Source organism: Pyrgilauda ruficollis, unplaced genomic scaffold (assembly GCF_017590135.1).
Source record: "Pyrgilauda ruficollis isolate IOZ18807 unplaced genomic scaffold, ASM1759013v1 scaffold24, whole genome shotgun sequence".
NCBI classification, from domain to species: Eukaryota; Metazoa; Chordata; class Aves; order Passeriformes; family Passeridae; genus Pyrgilauda; species Pyrgilauda ruficollis.
Genome location: NW_024523648.1, coordinates 12804916 through 12825149, shown reverse-complemented (window position 1 = coordinate 12825149; position 20234 = coordinate 12804916). Strand labels below are relative to the sequence as shown.

Below are 20234 nucleotides of genomic sequence, written 5' to 3'. Positions count from 1 at the left end.
CCCTTCAGCCCTTCCGAATATATCAAGACAGGCTTCAGACTTCAAAATGAATGAGATGAGCAACAAGATGGCAACAGAAGCAAAATCCACTACTGCCTAGAACCTAAACTGGTTGTGAGAGATAAGTGTGTACCACTCACAGCAAGGTACCATCTCGATCTCCTTGTGTCTATCCTGGGACTGAGAGAAGAGGCAAAGGTTCTGGTATGCACTAGGAAGTAGCAGGGTGTACTAAGGGTTGGGAAAAGCAGGAATGGAGTGAAAACTCTTTGTGCTGAATCTCATATTCACAATGCAAGTGTTGTAGGTTTCGAAGGGAAGGTTGCTTCAGATTAGCCCTATGTGGCCTCTTTGCAGTCACTTGGATGGCCATTCACAGTTCAAGGGCACCTGCTGCCCTCCTAGTGCAGTTTAATTAGTTTCAATTTAATTCCATCTGACAACAATCCAGGTCCCTTACTCCAAGACTGATCTGAAAATGTGAGTCAAAGCACAAAATATGTGACAACAGAGATATGTGCCTGATCCAAACTAAAATGCTACAAGAGATTCACTCAGGGTGAACAAATGAAGCCTTCCTATTACTTCTCTTTCACTCAGGACTGGGAGAAGATGACTGGGAAGAAGAATCTGAGCCCTTTGAAAATGGCATCAGCTTCCTCAATAAGGAAAGAAACCTCTGCCATTGACAGAAGAGAAGATCCCAAATTTATTTATTTCTTATGTATTTAGAGAGCAGAAGATATCTGGCATTAATTTTAAAGACACCAATTTAACTAGTCAAAGCCAAGTGTGACCCAGCATACACTGGAGACTTAGACTACTTCAGAAAGAGTATTCTGTTGCAAGAGTGTATCCTGCTATTGGTTGCCAAAGGCAAAAAAAGTGTGTATTTTCCTGTATTTTTATACAATCTAAAAAAAATATTTACTTTCACCATGCTCTTTTCTACTTCCTAAACAAATAATTTTAATTGCCTTCTATATGGTGCTTTCACTGCCTGAGCACTTTACAAGCCTTTTGTGTGAGACCACCAAAGTGCATGGACATTCAAGAGGAAGCAAGATGAAGAGCAACTAGACCAGCACTAGCCAAGGATACTAGAGCAAATACATCAATTTCAGTTGAGAAGAAAGAAAACTGGCCTCTTCTGGGAACTGCAGGAACTAGAAGCACAAAACTGCCCTTACTCCTGCAAGGACTGGGAACCCAGTGCAGCTCTTAAAGTACTTTAAGGATTGTAAGCCATCATGAGCATCACTAGTGCAGCTGCTAATGATGTTCTGGTTTGCTGGATTTCACTAATCTAAAAAGTGAAAAACAACCTTTATTCCTTTTTCTTCTCTGACAGCTTTCATTTATAGCAAGCTCAGGTGCTATTTGTCTTCCCACACGCTGAGTATAATAACTTGTGTTTCACTTAAGCTTGTCTAATGTTTGGCTAAAGTACATTTTCCAGAAAGGCATCAAGAGACAAGGAATGCATCTTTCCTTCCTTGCAGTCATTTGTTGTAATGGGCAATCATCCTCACCTGTCATTTTTCTCATTTAAAAAATGCTTCCAGTGATGCCTCCTGTATTCAGGTTGCAGTGACTCTATTGAGGTCTGGCCTTCTCTCTCAAACACTCAACATGCCATCAAGTTACTGATGCTTTCTGTAAGACAAGTGGTCTTTTACATTGTGTTTTTCACCACATGCCTGGCTCTACCTCAAAAACAAGGTAAGCATTAGAAGTCCACCTGGCATGGTGGACTTTTCAAAAAAAGGAGTGAGAAGTGCTAAGAGAGTACTTCCAATGTGCTAAATGCCTTGCTGCAAGGTGTCCATAATGTGTAAGATAAATATTACAGCAAGAACTGTCAGATGGTCAAGGATTACTGTTAAAATACGCTTTTGCTAGCATCATTACACATCTACAATCTTTACTACAGGATGCCAGTGTGTATCATGTGGGACATGAGGGACTGGGGCACCCTGCACAATGTCAGCTGTAGAATCTCATATGATCCCATTCATTTGATACTAAGACATCATGACTAGCTAAACTGGTGACTCTTCACCCACTTGTGCTTCCTCACGTAGTCAGTCGAACTGCTGGTGGGATTTGTATCCTCTCTCAGCTGTGCAGCAATCATTTCTGTGAGAGTTCAGCAGGGTTTCAGCATGCCCTTTCTCAAGGACCATTTAATCAATCAGTCACCCTCTCCAATGCTCTCCTAAACAACTTACTAGGTCATGGGGCAATGTCTAAGATGTGGGCGAAGCACCTGTGTTGCTCTCTCCTATAAATAAATATGGCCACTCAAGTTGCAGCTTTCCCTTATACTCCCGAAATGCTGGGAAATCACTTTTGGATCTGCCAGGCTGGCAGCATCTCAGCTCTTTTTGTCCATCCCTGCTCCAATCATCTTTGTCCAGGTGCATCCTTCACTCCTTTCCTGGGAGCAGATAACACATCAGCCTGGCTTTACAGAGAAAATCACACCAGAGCTGAGAAATGCTGACTGTATGAGCTCAGGGTTCAATTCTTCTCCTCCACAGAGAAACACTACAAAGACTACATGGAGAGCCAAGAAGATTGGGAATGGAGAAGCAGGTAGAAGAGGCCAGCCAGGAGAAGAGCAGGGAGCAAGGAGCTCTGAGGTAACCTGAGACTGTCACAGCTTGCCCAGGTTGAACCCGTGTGGGTTCAACCCACAGGCACACAGTGAGAAGGCAGCCACAACAGCAACATGGTGAGGAAAGCACAGTAAATAAATAAGTAAATTCACACCTAGCAAGGCCATTCCTTAACTCTGAAGATGTAATATATTTGTGGAAGCAGTGCTTTGTGAATGCTAGGGCTGGTCAAAAGTGCCAATCTTGCAGTTTCTTAGAGCTGATTTACTAAAAGGGAAGAGCACAGACAGCAGCTGCGCAAATTTTGCATGTTTCCACCCAAACGGTTGCAGCACTTTCTCTGGGGCATACAGCTGCCTGCTCCTCTCACACAATAATATCCTGTAAATTCCAGCCACAGATCATTATTTCAGTGTGTACTTTGCTTTTCTAAGAGGTTCCATTATCTTAGCATTTTTATTCCATTAAACAATACTCAGTGATGGGCACCATACCACAAGAACAGGGCTTTAAGCCTTGATTTTGGCTGGATCTCACCTGAGAGTCCAGGAAGTACAAGATTTTTTACAGTGCAGAAGGAAGCCTCACAAAACTTTGTAAGCTTTCTGGACAATTTAAAAACTTTTAAATTATATCTGTATATATACATATACATACATATATATATACACACACAAACCAGCCTAATTTCATTGAAGTTCATGGAGCTACTCAGGGTTCTACCAAGTGAACACTTGCCCCTTAGGCTGACTCTAGTGCATCTAAATGAATCAGCATCCTGACTTGGTCTCTGTCTATTCCAAATTTCTTGCATTTGTTCCAGGACTTCCCACCAAAACTCAAAGTTTATGCCTTCTTCTTCTACAAAGCTGCAAAGATTTTTGAAATGCTCAAATTCAGTAAGAGCACAGTTTTTGACAAGAGGAATGAAAATATTCTCTCATACTTACTGAATGTCCCACTGGAATAGATTCAGACTGTAAATATTGACCCATGGACAATGCTGGATTATGGTACAAGCCCCTCCGGGGAGATGCCGCTCTAACAGAGGCCATATATCTCCTCTCTCGCCTGGGAGACAAATCTCTTCGAACAGACACATCTTTCCCTGGTGACATTGGTCTCCTCGGCGATAGGTGACGTCTTGGTGACACGTCCCGTCTTGGTGATAACTCTCTCCTCAGCACAGCCTCCTTCCGTGGGGAAAGGTGCCTCATGGGTGAAATATCTCGTCGGGGTGACAGATGTCTTCTGGGTGACAAATCCCCTTTTGGCATTAAATACCTCTTTGGTGAGTTATCTCTGTAGGGTGAAGAATCGTAGCCAGGTGACGATTGTCGGCTGGAAGGTGAGAGGTCCCTCGGAGAAGAACTGGGATCTAACGAAAGCGTGTAATCCTCATCCATGCTGCTGGGTATGTCCAATCTGTCTTTATCGGGCTCTGAATCCGTACTCTTACTCTGGAAAAACCTCTGGTATTCTGTCATTTGTGTGTCGTCACAGGAGTCGCTTGGTGTTATAAGCTGAGTAACCTGAATGCTAGGTAAGGTGACCAAGTAACTGATGAGGGAAGAGTGTCCCACTGAAAGGGAGCCCTCTGGGGAAGCCCCCTGAGATGCCCCAGCTGAGTTCACTGACAGGGAGGAGAACCGAGGAGGCTGTGGGCTGGTGCTTCTTGATCTGGTTTTTGGTGTCGAGTCTCCCTGAGTATCATCAAAATCATCCTCATCTTCATCATCATCATCATTGTCGTCGCCATCCTCGCCATCTGATTCCTCTGCGTCAGAAAACTGGTGCTCTGCTGACAGCCCTGCCAGGTTGCTGCTCTTCTCTGCTTCCTGCTGCATGTCCTCCATATTTTCTGAAACAACCACAGCAAGTCCAAATGATTAGCACATATCGCACCGCTCACACCACAACCATTCCCCACCCAGCACACTCAATGCCATCGCTGGATGCTCTTCATCTGGGATGGCTGCATAAAGCCATTCCTCATTGACAAAAACAATCTTTTTTTTCAAAATAATACCTAAAATTCTATACTTGAAGTATGAAAGCAAATTCATCCTATACTACCTTGCAACTTCACTATTGGGAACCTCATATGAGACAGATGACGACAGGCCATACTTTTATTTCTAGAGCCTCTTCACGTAAAAAAGTATAACCCAGGCAACTAAATAGGATTTTTCTTTTTTTATTTCCTGTTTATTAAAATGTTAACTCTCAATTTAAAAATGCCCCAAATACTCGTAATATATTTTCCCATGCCCATCACTGTGCTAAAGTGCAGTGAGTCATTTGCAGACTCCATACTTTCCGTACTTTTGTTGGAATGAGGCCATTCCAACTAAATTAAATCATTTTGACATACCTGCTTCTTCAGTTTCAGCATCATCTACAGATGTCATTGATACTCCAAGCTCCAAGCATTTTTTCATGTGTGCTTTAGACTTCATATGTTTTGTCAGATTTCCTATGGATCAGAGATTAATGAAATTAACGGACAACAACAAAGATCACTCTTAAAGTTTTGATGTATTTTAACTCCATTTATGATAATAGGGTTTAGCTTTAAAAAACACCACAACAGACAGGGCTGACTCATAAAGACCACTGGCCTCAGTGACTGTTTTAATGAGAGTAGGTTTTCTTATATTTAGAAAATAAAAAATTCAAATAAACTAAGGGCCTGAGAGGTACATAGGCATCTCTCCAATTTTCCACATGATATTTAGTCACCCCTACAAAACTCACTTTTGAATGTTATCTTTTCCTGGACTCACTGTTCATGATATGTACAGATTGCCTAGACATCAAAGTAAGTCCACAGCACAGCAGCCGTTCAGGGCTCATGCTCTTATTTACACAGTGGCACACTTTCCAGGTAAGGGCTCTCCCATTTACCTCACACATGGTTTCCAAATGCTCCGTGTATTTGGAGCATTTAGAAGCAAAAGTGCCCCACAGAAACAAAAAACAAAACAAAACAAAACAAAACAAAAAAAAACAAAAAAAAAAAAAAACAAAAAAAAAAAAAAAAAAAACCAGTTATAGGAGACTTCTCTATGCAAGTTTACCATCTAGCTGCAGTCTCTGAACTGAGAGGAGCTGTGCTTACAGCACCCACCTGGGATGTGGGAAATTCAGGTTCAGCTCCCAGATTTACAGTACGGATCTAAACCAGACACAGCAGAGATTTGAAAGCAAATCTCCTATTCCCCTGAGAGAGCAATCTAACACTAGACTATTGACTTTCTGGAGCGCATGTCTTGGTCTGTTTTTTCATAAATTAAAAAACTGGGTTGAGATTGGCCCCAAGAGACACTTCATGACAAAGAATTTTGAGCACAAAGCACAAGCAGGAGAATATCGCTCTAATCCATTTGCCACTTCAGCCTCCTTTGCTACAACCAAAAGGGAAAGCATGGCACAAGCAAACCCAACCCACTACCAAGTCATGGTGCTTCTTAGCTCCAGGAAAGCCCTCTGGAAATGCATTTATGCTGCTTCTAGGACCCCAACCAGCATCTCCAGTTGGTGTTGTGGTACATGCCACCTTGGGTCAGGAACACGCACTCTTCTGCTGGATAGCGCAGGTGTGCTTAGAAATTCACAATGCTCTTCTTGTCTGACTTTCAGCTCCAGCTAGTTTAAATAATTCCCTTCTCACTAGGAGTTTCTTGAACCTGTGCACTGCATGAAAAATCTAACTTGGCCAATGATGCTTCTGGATGGCTAAATGCTCAGAAAAACTGAAAACCTAAGTACCTCTGAAAGTTTGTCTCCTACTGCTCTCAGCAAAGTAGCAATAGTGGTTATGAGGCTGACAACTGCTTATAATCAGTAATGCACCAGTTAAACACTTCTTGTACTTCGAAGGCTAACCTAGTCTCCTGCTACTCATGCCCTTCCTGTGCAATAGCAAACCACCTCCTCCATGTTTCTTCTTCTTTGTCAGAAATGCCAGCCACAGCAAGCAATTTCTCTTTTTTATTTTTTACCATGCCACCTCTTCTTCTTGGAATGTCCACTCTGAACACAGCTACAAAACCACAATACTGTCATGTATTTCAAGTCCCCACTCAAGACCCATTCCTCCAGCAATGTCAAATGTAAGCAATGATATGAGAGCAGCTCACCAGATGGTCTACTGGGACTACAAACAAGCAGCTCCTTGTCTTTGTCTCTACATGCCCATGAATGTTCCCATCTTAAATTAGGCTGATGAGTCTACTACCATCCATCAGCTGTTCCCATCTTTGGCACAGGAAAAACTGCTGGAGTCATGGAAACTATTACAATTCTCAATCCTCAAAACAGCCATGAAGCTGCAGAGGGATCTTGGGAGAATTTTCCTTCAGCTTCCTTTCTCCCCCTTTGAGTTAAGTTTCACTGCACTGAGACTAGAATCCATTCCTTTGTCTGCCAAAGGGAAGCTAAGAAACTACGAATGTAAGGCTCATTTAGGCTGTGCTACAAAGAAATGATACCAAGGAAAGGATTTATTTTTTTCAAGGAGATGGTTGCATCACGAATCTGAATTCCAAAGAATACCATTATCTGTGGCCACAGGGTGACAAATGGAAGCTTTTTTCTGTGCTGATAAATACATGTGAACAGAAGCTATCAGATCTCTATTCATAATTAATGCCACAGTGGATGGACTGGCCCATCTAGGAGACATATATTATTTATAAACTTGAAACTGACCCACTGTAAAGCCTGTAAAGGCATGTATTCCTCAGCAGCTGATGCTCTGCTTCTACATTATGTCATAAGAAGTATGGTCTCCTGGTAGCATTTAAGTGTTGCTGCAATTAAAATTTGCATCATGTAACAATGTTGGCAGAGTATTATTTTTCAGGGTGGATCTTACGCTACTACATTTTCTCTGCAGACAGAAGGACCAGCCAAGACCCTCTAGATCTTAATGAAGTTATCCAAGGAGTCTCAGAGTCTTACAAAATCCCTGGATCAATTAAACAGAAGAGAACAAACTCTCTTATACAGTCCTGTATATATAAACACAACAATTTTATTCTGAAGAAAATACTCTCCCTGATTGCAATGGGTGATTGGATTCCAGAGGGCAAAATAGCTCCAGAAGTGGCAAGAGTTCAGCAAAAAAGGTCAAGTACCTTTAGTTTTGAAGGCAAAATTGCACAGCTTGCATACATAAGGCCGGACATCAGTGTGAGTGCGGATATGTTTTTTGAGCATGCTTGGCTTTTTACAGCGAATACCACATTCTTCACAAATGTACTTTCCTCTGCCACGACCTCTGACATAGACATAATCCTCATTTGATTTATACCTGTGGGAAGAGAGCAAGCATTTAAGTCATACAGACTTTAGGTCTGATACATGTACAAACACCACTTCTATGCATCTGATCCTCATAATCAATGCAAACTCAGAGAGAAGTCCAAAGGAACTACTGAACTTTCAGTATGGAACCCATAAAGTATTTGGCTTTCAGAGAATGTACTGGTCCCAATGTATTTAAACAATATGAGACCAACAGGTTGCAGTACGAGAACAGTATAAGCACCTTGTCAGGAAACCAATGAACAACCATCCCTATAGACACAACTCCAAATATAAGCCTGCAGGTTGGATTTCAGCTCATTGTAGTCTTGTACAGCACAGACATTTACCACCACTGAAAACAGCATTGTTTTGCAGCACGGTTCATTTGACTATGTTAGTGTATTTATCCCTTGGGATCAGATAAATCGCATCCTGGAAATGCCCGTTTCTTCCCATTAAGCATAAAGGGAACACGGATGACAAGCAAGGATATATTCATTCACATTACATATGCCTGACATTCCCGAAGATAAACTGCTCCCCAAAGAGACACGGAGTTGATTTCACTCAGGTATGTGATGCTTCAGAAATAAAATGGTACATGTCAAACACAGATACTTTGAAGAAAGCTATTACCGAAGTTTTTCTTATCATGGCATAGAACCGACACACAGACATAAACTTTCTATTTTTTTTTTTTTCTGATCACATAGTGTGTAGTTAGAAAATAAATAAGATATGGAAAGCTATGTAAAGCCGTACATTGCCTTTATTATCATGCTAAATTGTTAATACTGAAATCTAAAGGAGTCTAGGGAATCTACTCAGGCTGTTCTGAGGTTTGAAGGCTGCATTCCTTTGGGGAAGAATTCCATCCTCATTCATTCAAAGTAAAATCCAGGAAGTGCAAGAACTGAAAAATAATATTTCTTCTGCCCTCTGTCCTCCATTGCCCTCATCCTAAGCAGCACAAAGTAATTTCAGTCACTCTGTGGATGCACAACCCACAAAATATTGTTGGTACTGACATTCAGTACTTTAAATAAAAAAGGGGTTGTGTGAAAGATTCTGTTAATGTGACGATAACTCCACAAGAAAAAAAGTGGCAATTTTTGGGTTACAGAGCTGGAACATTTTTCAAGTGTGCTGTTCTTAGATGAACACTTTCCCATATGTTTAGCTATATCATGGGTAATATAAATTTTGAAGTTAATATTTTAGAAAAACATAAAGCAGTGTCCTGTTCTCAAGTTCATCTTCTTATCTTTTAAACACATTAGCTCCGCTTTCAAATGCACATGCCTAAATTCAGGTTTTTTTCATCTCATTTCCAAACTAAGTTGTACCTCTCCCATATCCTTCATTGTCCCTGGCAGCATGGACAAAACTGGAATTATCTAATGTAACATAATAGTTAGTCATCTCTTTAGCAGGTTTTCTGTACAATATTTTTGGGATCTCGGCTGCCCCATTTCCCAGGTTCTCCTTCATATGCACATGCCAATGACTGCTAGTCATCTCTCTATCCACTGCTTCATCAACTTCCTCCAAGCTTTCTCCCACAGACAAAAAAAAAAAGAGCCCATTATTATGTGAAATATTGCTATTTTATCTTCTCTTCATCTCTCCTTACAGTCTGACTTTGCTGGGATGGAGTCTACCATCTGATTGATACTGGTAAGATAAATGCTGTGCTATTACATGTGCTTTTCTGTTGCTCCATCTCTGCTCTTCTTCTGCTTGACCTCATTCCACTGGCTTCTGTCACCTGTCAGATCCCATTGGACACAAAGACAATGATAAAACATGTGTCTCTTCATCATTCATATAGATGGTTTTTGGCCACAAGTGACCTTGACTCTTTAAGTATGCTTCATCATAACAATGACTGTAAGAGAAATGACACACACAAACTTGACATTTAAAGAAGGGCTGGTGCAAAAACTAAAAGACCAGAAGTCAGAGTCACGGTGATTACCTTTTAGACCCCAGGAATATTTGATCTTCCTGTTAACTTGTGCCTCTCTCAAAGCTTTGAGTAATTTCCCCCTTCCTACTATGTAATGTCCATGTAGGGACTTTGGCCACTGCTGCTCTGAGTTTGACTAGGATGGGACTCTTGAGTCAAAAAGCATTAACAAGTCTCAGAGTCCTGCAATTTCTATCCAAAATGTTATTTTATTTGGGTTCTTCAATTACAGTCTATTACTGATAGATATGAAAGTACAAACATAAGCAAACTGTGAATTCTTGCTGCCAGCTGATAGTGTCATTAAACTAGGTGCCAGAGGAGCAGGCATGCTTGTCTTCTCCCTTCTTTCTTTGCACACCATTACTGACTAACTGTACTGCAGCAAGGACTGAACTTGAAATTATTGTTCTTCTTTGAGAAATACTGCTTCATATCCCATCAGTCACATCTGCAGTCAGATGATGGAAAGCAGATTTTATGATTCTGATAATTTCACTTGAATCAAGCCACCTGCCAGTGGTAACAATGCAGTGTTTAGTTTCTTCCTTCCAAACTCCCTCTGCTCCGATGCTTACAAAATGCTCTTGATGGGCTTTCTGCAGTGAGGTGGTGATGTGCTGTGACATCTGGTGGTACTGGCTGACATTTGGACTCGATCTTAGGGGTCTGTTACAACTGTAACAACTCAATGATTCCGTGATCTACTTTTTGCCTCAATTCTGATTCTTCTCCTTCAGCTTCTTACTCATCCCCAGCCCCGGCTATCTGCTTTTTGCCTAGCTGCCATATGAATGTTCCACCCCACTGGCACAAGGCAGCTGCAGAGCTCCACTTGCCTGCCAGGTGGACAGGCTTTCACACAAATCAAAAGTGGACAACCACAGATCTTTCTCAGCTAATTACCTTCTTCACACCTATGAAACAAAACCAATCACAAAGCCTAAGGAAACCCATTCCCCATGAAAACCAAAAACCAAAATAAAAATATCCTGCTGAAATAGATATGACCATCCATGCTTCTCTGTCCAGGGGAGAAAATGTGACATGAAGACAACAGACTATATTTCTATATAGTTCATTGCACTACGTGCTCAGAGGAGATGAAGGTGTGCTTGAAGAGAGAACAAAATAGCTCAACAAACAGCCAAGAAGAAGCAAGCACAGAAACCCACCCATGTCAAAAACTAGCTTTAAGAAGTTATAGATAATAGCTAGCTTTAAGTGTGATAGACAATAACTTGAAGAGAAGGGAAAATTCAATAACCAGGACAGAAAACAGTGCAAGACATGACAATAATATCTAAGGTACATTACAACAATTTAAAAAATAGCCAAATAGTCTAGAATGGAAAGAACGAATCTATTCTACCACAAATAATTCTTGTGAAATGTACCATGAAGTTATGATGTGTGAGTAAAGAGTGGACCTACTGACACTGCATCACCTCATTTGCTGCAGTTTTGCAGTTCATATGTTTCTATTGAGGAAGTCCCAGTCTATTGCACAGACTATTTGTTCTCCCCACTCCAGAAATTGATGTGCACATCAAGGTTTCTCATGCTTTGTTTTACTCAAAGGGTATCTACACATAGCCAAGTATTACTAGAAGACATTTCTAAGTGAAGTGTGAATTATATGATTTTACTCAAATAGTTTCATAAACCTTATTGGTGTACAGGAAAACTTAAGATAGTGCAAGTAACACACAAAATTTATTGATGTCAGTATTAGATAGAAGTTTTTTATAGAGTGATTTGCTGCAGCTCACACTCATGTGAATCCTCCTCTAAGTTGCTTTCCTTAACACACTTTTACTCTTCTGACCTCTCATCAGGTAGTTTACATCAAGGCAGACTATCCTCAGCTGGGTCATCCAAATTCAGAAATGGTACATAGTGGGAGGTGATTTTATACTTCAAAGCGGGAGTGAGTTGAAGCACCAGCTCTTTAAATTTCTTGTAAACTTAGGCTTACCACTGAATTTGGGTCACTCTTGTAAAGCCAGTCTACTGGCTTAGGTACTAGGACAAGGTACAGCTACAGAGAACAGACAGGATGAGGGTGTCTGGGCCAGCACATCTTAAAAAACCTCCAAAATAACCTTTTCAGTCTTTCAGGCAAGATGTAGGCTATACTCCTTCAGTGTAGCAGACTAGAAAGAAATGGGAATGGTAATTTCATGGAGATTATTCAATCAAAGATAAAAACACAACATCAATGAAGGAGAATTGAGATTTTGAAGGGTACAAACTGACAGGAGAAGGAAATGGATGTATGAATTTCTCACATCTCCCTCCTGACCTATTTAGTCACCCCAATAAAACAGTGCTGTGGGACCATCTGAGTTTGGTAAGACTGGAAACCACATCTTGTTTAGCCACCTGACTATGCACAACTAAAAACTGGCAAACTAATTGCATTGTGTCAGAATTCTATAAAAGAAACCAACAATATCTTCCATTTTAGAGAATACTGCAGAGACAAACAAGTGTCTATTTAATTTCTTTTCTTAACAAGTTTCTTAAGCCTCAAAACAACCTTAACTGGCTTTCCCCTCTTTGTTATTTGTTTCTGTTATCACTTGAGTGATAGATTGCCATAGTAAAATTAAACATTATTTTATCAACCATACAAGACAGATCTACGGATTAGCCTTAGATACCATAGATTTCATTGGCATCTTACATTTTATCTCCAAAATCCAACCTCAGTAAATAATAATATTACAAGAATAACACTAAGCACACCTGGTCAACCCGTTCAACTGAGTGGAAGTACACAGTGTCTAAAAATGGAATGCATCCTCATGGAAGTCATTAAATACAAAGAAATGGCACAGAAAATATCAAAATATTAACAGTTCATCCACTTCCTAATGACTTAAGGAATTAAAGTAACAATTTCGAGTGAGTGCTCTCGCACAGATGGAAAACAATTGTCTTAATAGCAAAGTAGAGCCCAAAGTGAGTATCCAAGTACCCTGCGGTGCATTTTAAGACTGACAAATACACAAAAAAGAAGAGACTTGGGAGCTACAGGACATGGCAAGAATACAGGAGACTGTTCACATTCTAATTCATTCATATTCATTTTCAAATGTCTTTAAAATGACAGGCTGAGCTTGAAATTTCCAGTTATATTTTCTTACCCTCCTTCAAAGATTTTAATTCGTATCGGCTCAGTTTGTTTGGATGTAATGTCTTTATCTCCATGAATGTCTCCTTTTACTCTTTCTTTTATAATATTCCCCACTACTTTCTTTTCAAGCTTGCTGCCAAACAAGAAGAATGGCTCGTGTTTCATCTGCAGAACAAAGTCAAGGAAGGGTGTTACTTCTGGAGCATACAATAAACGCACACTTCATTTCAAATACTTTTAACATACCAGGTCAAAGCCAAACTCTCATTTTGGTCCAACTCTATATGATGAATTAATCTGTCCCATTCAATTTGACAGAGAATAGAAGAGGAGGCAACATGGACAAATTTTTATGAGAGTCTTGACAGAAAAGACAATACTGTATCTTTCCTCAAGGGAAAAAAAATCATGGAAAATAGATATGGAAAAGCCTCAGAAGGTAATTTATTGCCATTACAGAATTTTCCCTGGCACCATTAGCAAATGCTTAATCCATGAGGGAGAGTCAATATGCAAAAGACATTAAATGGATCTGAAGATCCTTACTCAATTTTATCTTAATCTTTTTTTACAAACACATGTGGATGTTTGTGTCTGACACTGTTTATCAGGAAAAACAAAGGGCAAAATATAAGGAGATAATGTATCAGGCTCTGGCACACATGAATGGAGGGCTTTAAAAGCCTCATTTTTTACATCTGGTTTTGAAAATAGAAACAGAGACAGAGACAGCAGCAGTAGCAGAGCTTGCAGAAGGATAAACTGAGGCTCCAAAGTTGTCTTGGGAAGATGTCACTGGCTGATTTCCCAATAGGGAAACTTAAAAAAAAAATTAACTCACATTTTATAGTTTACTAGAAATTTCTCACATAAACATGTATGAATTTAATTTTATTAAAATTTCTTATTTACCTGAGCAAACTGCTTCCATGCACTTGATGATGTCAGTTTACCAGCTCCAGGTCTGTGCATAGCAGCCAGGGTGTAGATTTCCGTGGTGTTTTTTTGCTTGGACCTTAAAAGTGCTAAAGTGGTCTTTGTACTTAGCCCAGATGGGTTTGGGTTACATGAACTTATACACCATGAAGCATAAACAGAAGCTTTGAGGGTTGGTTGCTGAGTGTAATTGGGTTTCGTATAGTTTAAGAAACACCAGCTCACAGTAGTTGTAGTACGCAGACTTGGAAACTGAAGGATCTGTTGAAAATCTGCTACGTCTGTCAGGAGAATGGTTGAGGCTGTGACTTTCCCAACAGTATTAGATGACATCTGGACTAACATCCCAAGAGGTAATTTTTGATGTTTCAGTTGGTCTTCTGCCTGAATTTCTCCTGGTGGCAATGAAGACCTCTGTGGACTCATGCTCATATCTGAGGCTGTTTCATCCACATCCAACTCTTCTGGTGAGTCTCTTCCTTCAGATGGGCCACTGGACTTCTGTCCCGGGGATGCAGAATCAAAACTGGAAAGTTTTTCTCTGCTCAGTGGGAATGCATCAGCTCCCGCCATGCTGACAGGTGGGAAATCTTGAGACGCTGAGGATGACAGCGATGAAGAGGATGACATGGATGGCAGACTTTCTTTTGGCTCAGTAGCACAGCTCTGCCTTACTAGTTGAGGCTTCTGCATTCTTGGAAAATCTTTCTTTATATCTGAGTTAGTCAACTCAACTGCACTTAGTTCCTCAACTATCTGCCCATACATTTTTTCTTCTTTGACTCGTTTCTGCTGCTTGGTCTCCACAAAGAGGTCCAAGCTGCTGGCAGGGGAAAGCATTCGTTTGCTTCCTCCCAAGGTAGAAGCCATGTCAGAAGTGGAAGGCAAACACAAGGGAATTGGTGGCTCCAGTCCAAGCGGAAGTGTCTGCGGCACTTTCCACAAGGGATATTTTTCTAGTCCTCCATGATGACCCAACATCTGAGCTATGTTAAATCCAATTCCTTGCATGGTTGCATTAGTTGCCAATGTTCTTTGAGAAACTGTCTCATCAACTTTACATATCACAATTGCAGGACTGTTGCTCTGTCCAAGAATCTGGGAAATGCTTGTGTACATGACACTACCATATGATGGCACGTGGGTTTGTATCCTGACGGGAACAACTGTTCCTGGCAAAGACTGCACAGATCCATCACTTGGGGAGTCAAAATCTGTCTGAAGATGCTGCTCAGAGGAGGTATCTGTTGGCTTAATGCTATGGTCTGACTGGTACTTAGCAAGAGTATTTTTTGAATACGACCCAGATGTTCCTGAGTAATGCTGGTATGCTTGCTCTTTAGCATGCACATAATCAGCTGCTTTCTTTCCAATAAGCTCAGGTGCATGTTCCAGGTGATAACTTGGAGGTACATCTATTTGGAAAGCCTGTTTGACATAAGATTTCTGCAGCTGTTGTACAAATTGATGCTGGAAGTGCAGAGGTTCTGTGCAGGACTGCCACAAGATAGGCTGCTGAGATGGTGGTAAATGAACCATGCAGACAGCTGGATAGGGGAACTGAAACAAGGTGCTATGAATAGGGGGAAATGGGACTTTTTCCTGATGTGCAAATAGCTGCTGCTGCTCTGATGGATGTTTGTTAGGAATATAAGGTGCTTGCTGGATTAAGGGAGTCCTTAACATTTCCGGGCTGTCTGCAACAAGAACCTGTTGCTGGGCGAGGTGGGATGAGCTATTACTAAGCTGAGCACAAGAGCCAATAGCCTGTTTTCCAGAGTCATCCACCTGAATGGGCTGAAGTACAGCGGAAGGGGAGTGATGCCAGACAAGCTGGGAAGAGCGAAGACCAACCTGTGAATGCTCCATCTGTTCCTGCTTTATACTTTGTTCTGTGCTCTGATCAGTCTGAGAAATCTCTGGAAAACCACTGAAGGAAGCTTGGCGAACCAAGAAGCATTTCTTCCTTTCTCGGGATGGAGACAATGCCACAGTAGGTGTTCCAGCTGAAGAGGCATGAGACAAGTTCCCATAATCAAAGGATTTACTTCGGATCTCTGGGATTTCAGCAGCATGAGGACAGGGCATCTGTTCAGATGAGCAGCGTCTCATTTCCCTCTGATGGTGATGCCCAGGGACGGAAAGTGAGTAAGCACCTGCTGGAACTGTTAAAAACTCAGACGGTTTTCCAAATTCATCTTGTTTGGAAGGTGTGATGAACTTCATATTCTCTTCTCTTTCGAAGGACATTGAAAAACTTGAACTGTGGGACAAATTACTTTCTTGGCTAGGGCTGCGAGAGAGACTTGTACCTGTAGACTCAAAGCTGGATTCCCCAGAGGAATGCTCCATGTCAGCCAGTCTTAAACGCTTCTTTTTGGGTGGTAGCTTTTCAGCTGGAAGTTGAGAAAGGGTTTCACTTCTCTGGGGCCACTGGAATTCTTCAGTGGGTCTCTCCTGCTCTTTACTTTGCACTTCTTTATCTTTTTCAGGCTTATCTGGCTCCTCCGTGACACGAATTTCAGGTACCTGTATGTTGTGCTGGCGAACCAACCTGGGCTGGATATGACACGGCTGAGGCTGCTGGGATGGGGATGGCTTACTGGTGTCAACATTTTCCATTTGTGGAGCTCGGTCTGGGCTCATCGGGGACTCACAAATCTCACTCTCGCATGTTTCAGATGGTGAATACATCTTTTCCTGCTGGCATGAAATATGTTCTGTAGATTCAGACCTTTCAAATGAGTTTGGCCTACTCAATGAATTTGTGTGCTGAATGACAGAGATGACATTTCCTGGGGGCTTTCTAACCAGTGACTCTGCAGTCTTTTCTTGCTCTGCAGTAAGGGATGAGTCTTCCAAAGAAGCTGCTGGACTTCCAGACTGCAAGTAAGGCCTGCACATTTCAAAACGTTCCGCATGGCAATGGGGAGCATTTTCCAGACCCTGAAGGGCAAATCCACTTCTTGGCACTTCCTGAATTTGAGATTTGGGATCAAAGTCCAAAGGTTGAATTCCCCCAGGGGTGCCAATTGTACTGCTGCAAATCATAGGACTGTCTTCCTCATCTCCAACACTCTCCTCTTTCCTGCGCTTTCTGTTTTCAAAAGTTGTTCCAAGCAAGGATGGCACTGACTGAGATTGTCCAAGTGCATCAATAAAAAACTCTCCCCCTTTGTTCATCCCACTTAAGGATGGTGAGTCCCTGTAGTTCTGCTTCTGAGCTTCAAATTCTTCCCACTTTCTGTAGTGCTTTCCACTGGCATCATAGTCATAAAAGGTCTTGTCCCCTTTCTTCTCTTTTAAGGGTGGTCCTTTGTCACCTGCTGTCTGTCTGCTCGAAGCAATAATAATATTTTTCCCTTGTCTTCCATGATAATCTGAATCTGAGTGTCCCTCCTGTACAGATGGCAGTTCAAAGGCAGCCTGCCTTCTCAACATTCTTTGGTGGGATATTCCCACTGTCCCGGGATAAAATACATCATCAGAGCCAGTCATCTTCTCATCAAATGAATGGCTTCCTCTCAGAGATGGGGGAATACTTAGGCTGTTTGCAGAAGAGGTTGGCATGGAGTTACTTCTAATAAGAGGAGAAGAATCTACTGGGGGCTCTAGAAGGACAGGCACATCACCCTGCTGACTGACTTGGTACAAGTTGGATTCACTTTTGATGGATGATGTGGTCTGGGATTGTCTACATTCTGTATTGCTGCCTGGATAAACTTGTGTAGATTTAATAGTGCTCAAATTATTGGAGTCAATGAGTTCCTCTTTATTTGGAGGCAGGTGAGAAATATGTTCCTCAAGCATCTTGATATCTAGTCTGTTATTTGAAAGAGGTGATGGGTCTGTTTTGCCCTTTCTACCCATTAAACTGTGTTCCTGATTTGCTGTGGCTACAGTTAGTGCTGTTCTTTGATTAATCCTATAGAACTTCCCAAAAATTATTTCTTCGTAAGACTTTGCATTAGTATTTGGTGGGCTAATTTGCTGCTCAGCACTTTCTGAGCGGGAAAAATAGCCAGAGTCAGTGCTTCCCTTACTGTGTGGGCTCAGGAGGTTTAATGACTGCTCAGAATCCTGTCCTTTTTTCTCTGACAGTCTTAGTGCAAGTCGCTGTTTAACTGTATGAGAGTCATCAGACTTGGTATTTAAGGATGGGGTTTGCAACATATCAGAGCTAATATATGGTGAACTCTCACTGGGTAACTGAATCCCACTTTTAGGGATAATCAAAATGGGGACTTTCATCGGCCCTACCAAGGACTCCTCCATGGAGGAGTGGAAACCACTCCTGCTAGCAATGTCCAGTGGGAGCTGTGAGACGGGGCTCAGTTTGTCAGACCCTTCCACCAGGAGTGAGGTCTCCTCATCCGTGTCTGTGCTCTGCTCTCCATCTGAATGTATTTCAGCCTCCACATCGATGTAACCGGCATCGAGGTCCAATTTAGAGACTGCTGACTCTGTGAAAGGTACCAACCCTGCCTTAATTGCATGGGCATGTGACTTCCTGTGTTTGTAAAGGTTGCTTTTCGTCTTGAAGGAGAAACCACAAGGGACACAAGGGTATGGTCGCTCACCAGTATGAGACCTTATATGCTTTTTAAGTACACTAGGTTTGGCACAGGCCCGATTACAGTAAGGACAAATGTACTTGCCAGGCTTTTTGGGTTTGTGCTCTTTTTTGTGAGCATCTTCTGATTGTTCTAAAGATTTCTGTGAATATTGGCTGTATGCAGGGTTCAAACTTGAAATCTTCTTCCTGGAGAAACCTCCACTATGGCTATGCATATGAAAAGGAAACAAGTCCTCTGAGGCAACTGATTGCAAGTGGCTAGGAAACTGCCATGGAGGGCCTTCCAAGCTCTGATGTGGCTTTATGTTGTGCAAGAAGCCTTGTGGCAACGAATGCTGTGGAAAGGAAAGTGAATGTTGACATGAGTAAGGGCTTGGACGATGCTGTGGATATTGCTTCTCTGTGACTTGCTGTGCAGCTTCATTTGATGATACCAGTTTCCCAGAACTAAAAAGTTGTGCTGATGCCGTGTTTCCTACTTGCTCGTGATCTATTTGTGGTTGCCGCTGTACTTCTTGGCTGCCGAAAGTGCTCATCTTAATAACAGCTGAATGTTCTTGCCTCCATCTACTTGGTACTTTAGCAGTTTCTCCAGACCTTGAGGTAGCTTTTTGCCCTATAGCTGTGTCCCCAGAGTCCATTTTGTTACACAAGGTCTTAAGTGCTATTTCACTTGAAAGCTGTGCAGACACATGGAGTGTGCCCAAAGCTGTGCTTTTCAAAGTCTTGTTGCTCCCATTTTTCCAGGGCTGTTGCAAGGTCACAGACTTTTCTTTCTCTTTGGAACTTTCCACGCAGTAGTCTATAGGCATTAGATTTGTGTCTGTACACTAATGAGAGTATTACACAGTTCATTTCATGGCATGAACTTTCCTAAACAGTTTATTATACATTTGCAAAGACTTATTATAGCATTTGGACATGTTCCGTTGTTATTAAATACTGAGATGCAGAATGATCCAGAGATACTTGTGATCTCCTACAGCAAAGCTCTCTTCATCTCTTCCATGGTGACACAGCTACCTGTACAGAAATATAAAATAAAAAAAACCAAAACAAACCCACACACACCAGTTAGTACAGACATACTAAACAACATCGGTGCAGTCAGTTGCACTTCTATTTAGCCTTACATGGAAATTACTGAGGGACTTGAGCAAAAGTAACTACATTTCACTAAACTCCCTTTTGTGAGCAGAAACAGTTAGACTGGCTCTAGGGACTGCACACAAGCATAATCACTACTCAATAGCTGCTCTAGGATTGGAAAATAAAGACCTACACTTTCCAAATGAAACAGTAGTTTTGGAAGGCTTTCAGGGGACAGTTTAAAGGCTTGATCTCAAAAAGTCCACCACATACTTTCAAAGCTCTTTCAGCAAATCACTGATGAAAATAGAAGCCTAACACTGTGAGTGGGAATTACCTTATCCAGTATTACTCACTTACGGTTCAGACACGCACTTTAGTCACCTGGCCTTCCTCTCGAGTCAAAGTAGGTTGATCAGTGAAAAAATCTTTCCATATCATGACAGGTGCTTCTGACATAGAGGCTGTCCATGCACAAGGTCCTCCACTATGGAGATGCTTGTTTCTAACTAGTCAGCTTGGGGTATATACTGAATATTGCTAAAAAACTGCTGAAGTGAGGTACTTCTTACCTTAGATCATCTAACT

The 20234-nt window shown here is 41.6% G+C and overlaps 1 protein-coding gene across 12 annotated transcripts in view; it reads right to left on the bottom strand.

The window, feature by feature from the left end:
- The window catches only part of HIVEP2 (HIVEP zinc finger 2), a 138565-nt gene that overhangs the window by 5657 nt on the left and 112674 nt on the right, over positions 1-20234 (bottom strand). For all 12 annotated transcript variants that reach the window (XM_041469832.1, XM_041469833.1, XM_041469841.1 and 9 more), the window contains 5 exons: positions 13958-19580; positions 13056-13210; positions 7763-7938; positions 4996-5097; positions 3572-4482 (listed from right to left, as the gene is read on the bottom strand). In XM_041469832.1, coding sequence (XP_041325766.1) covers positions 3572-4482; positions 4996-5097; positions 7763-7938; positions 13056-13210; positions 13958-19369 — 6756 coding nt within the window. In that variant the 5' untranslated portion in view covers positions 19370-19580. The remainder of the gene's footprint in view (positions 1-3571; positions 4483-4995; positions 5098-7762; positions 7939-13055; positions 13211-13957; positions 19581-20234) is intronic.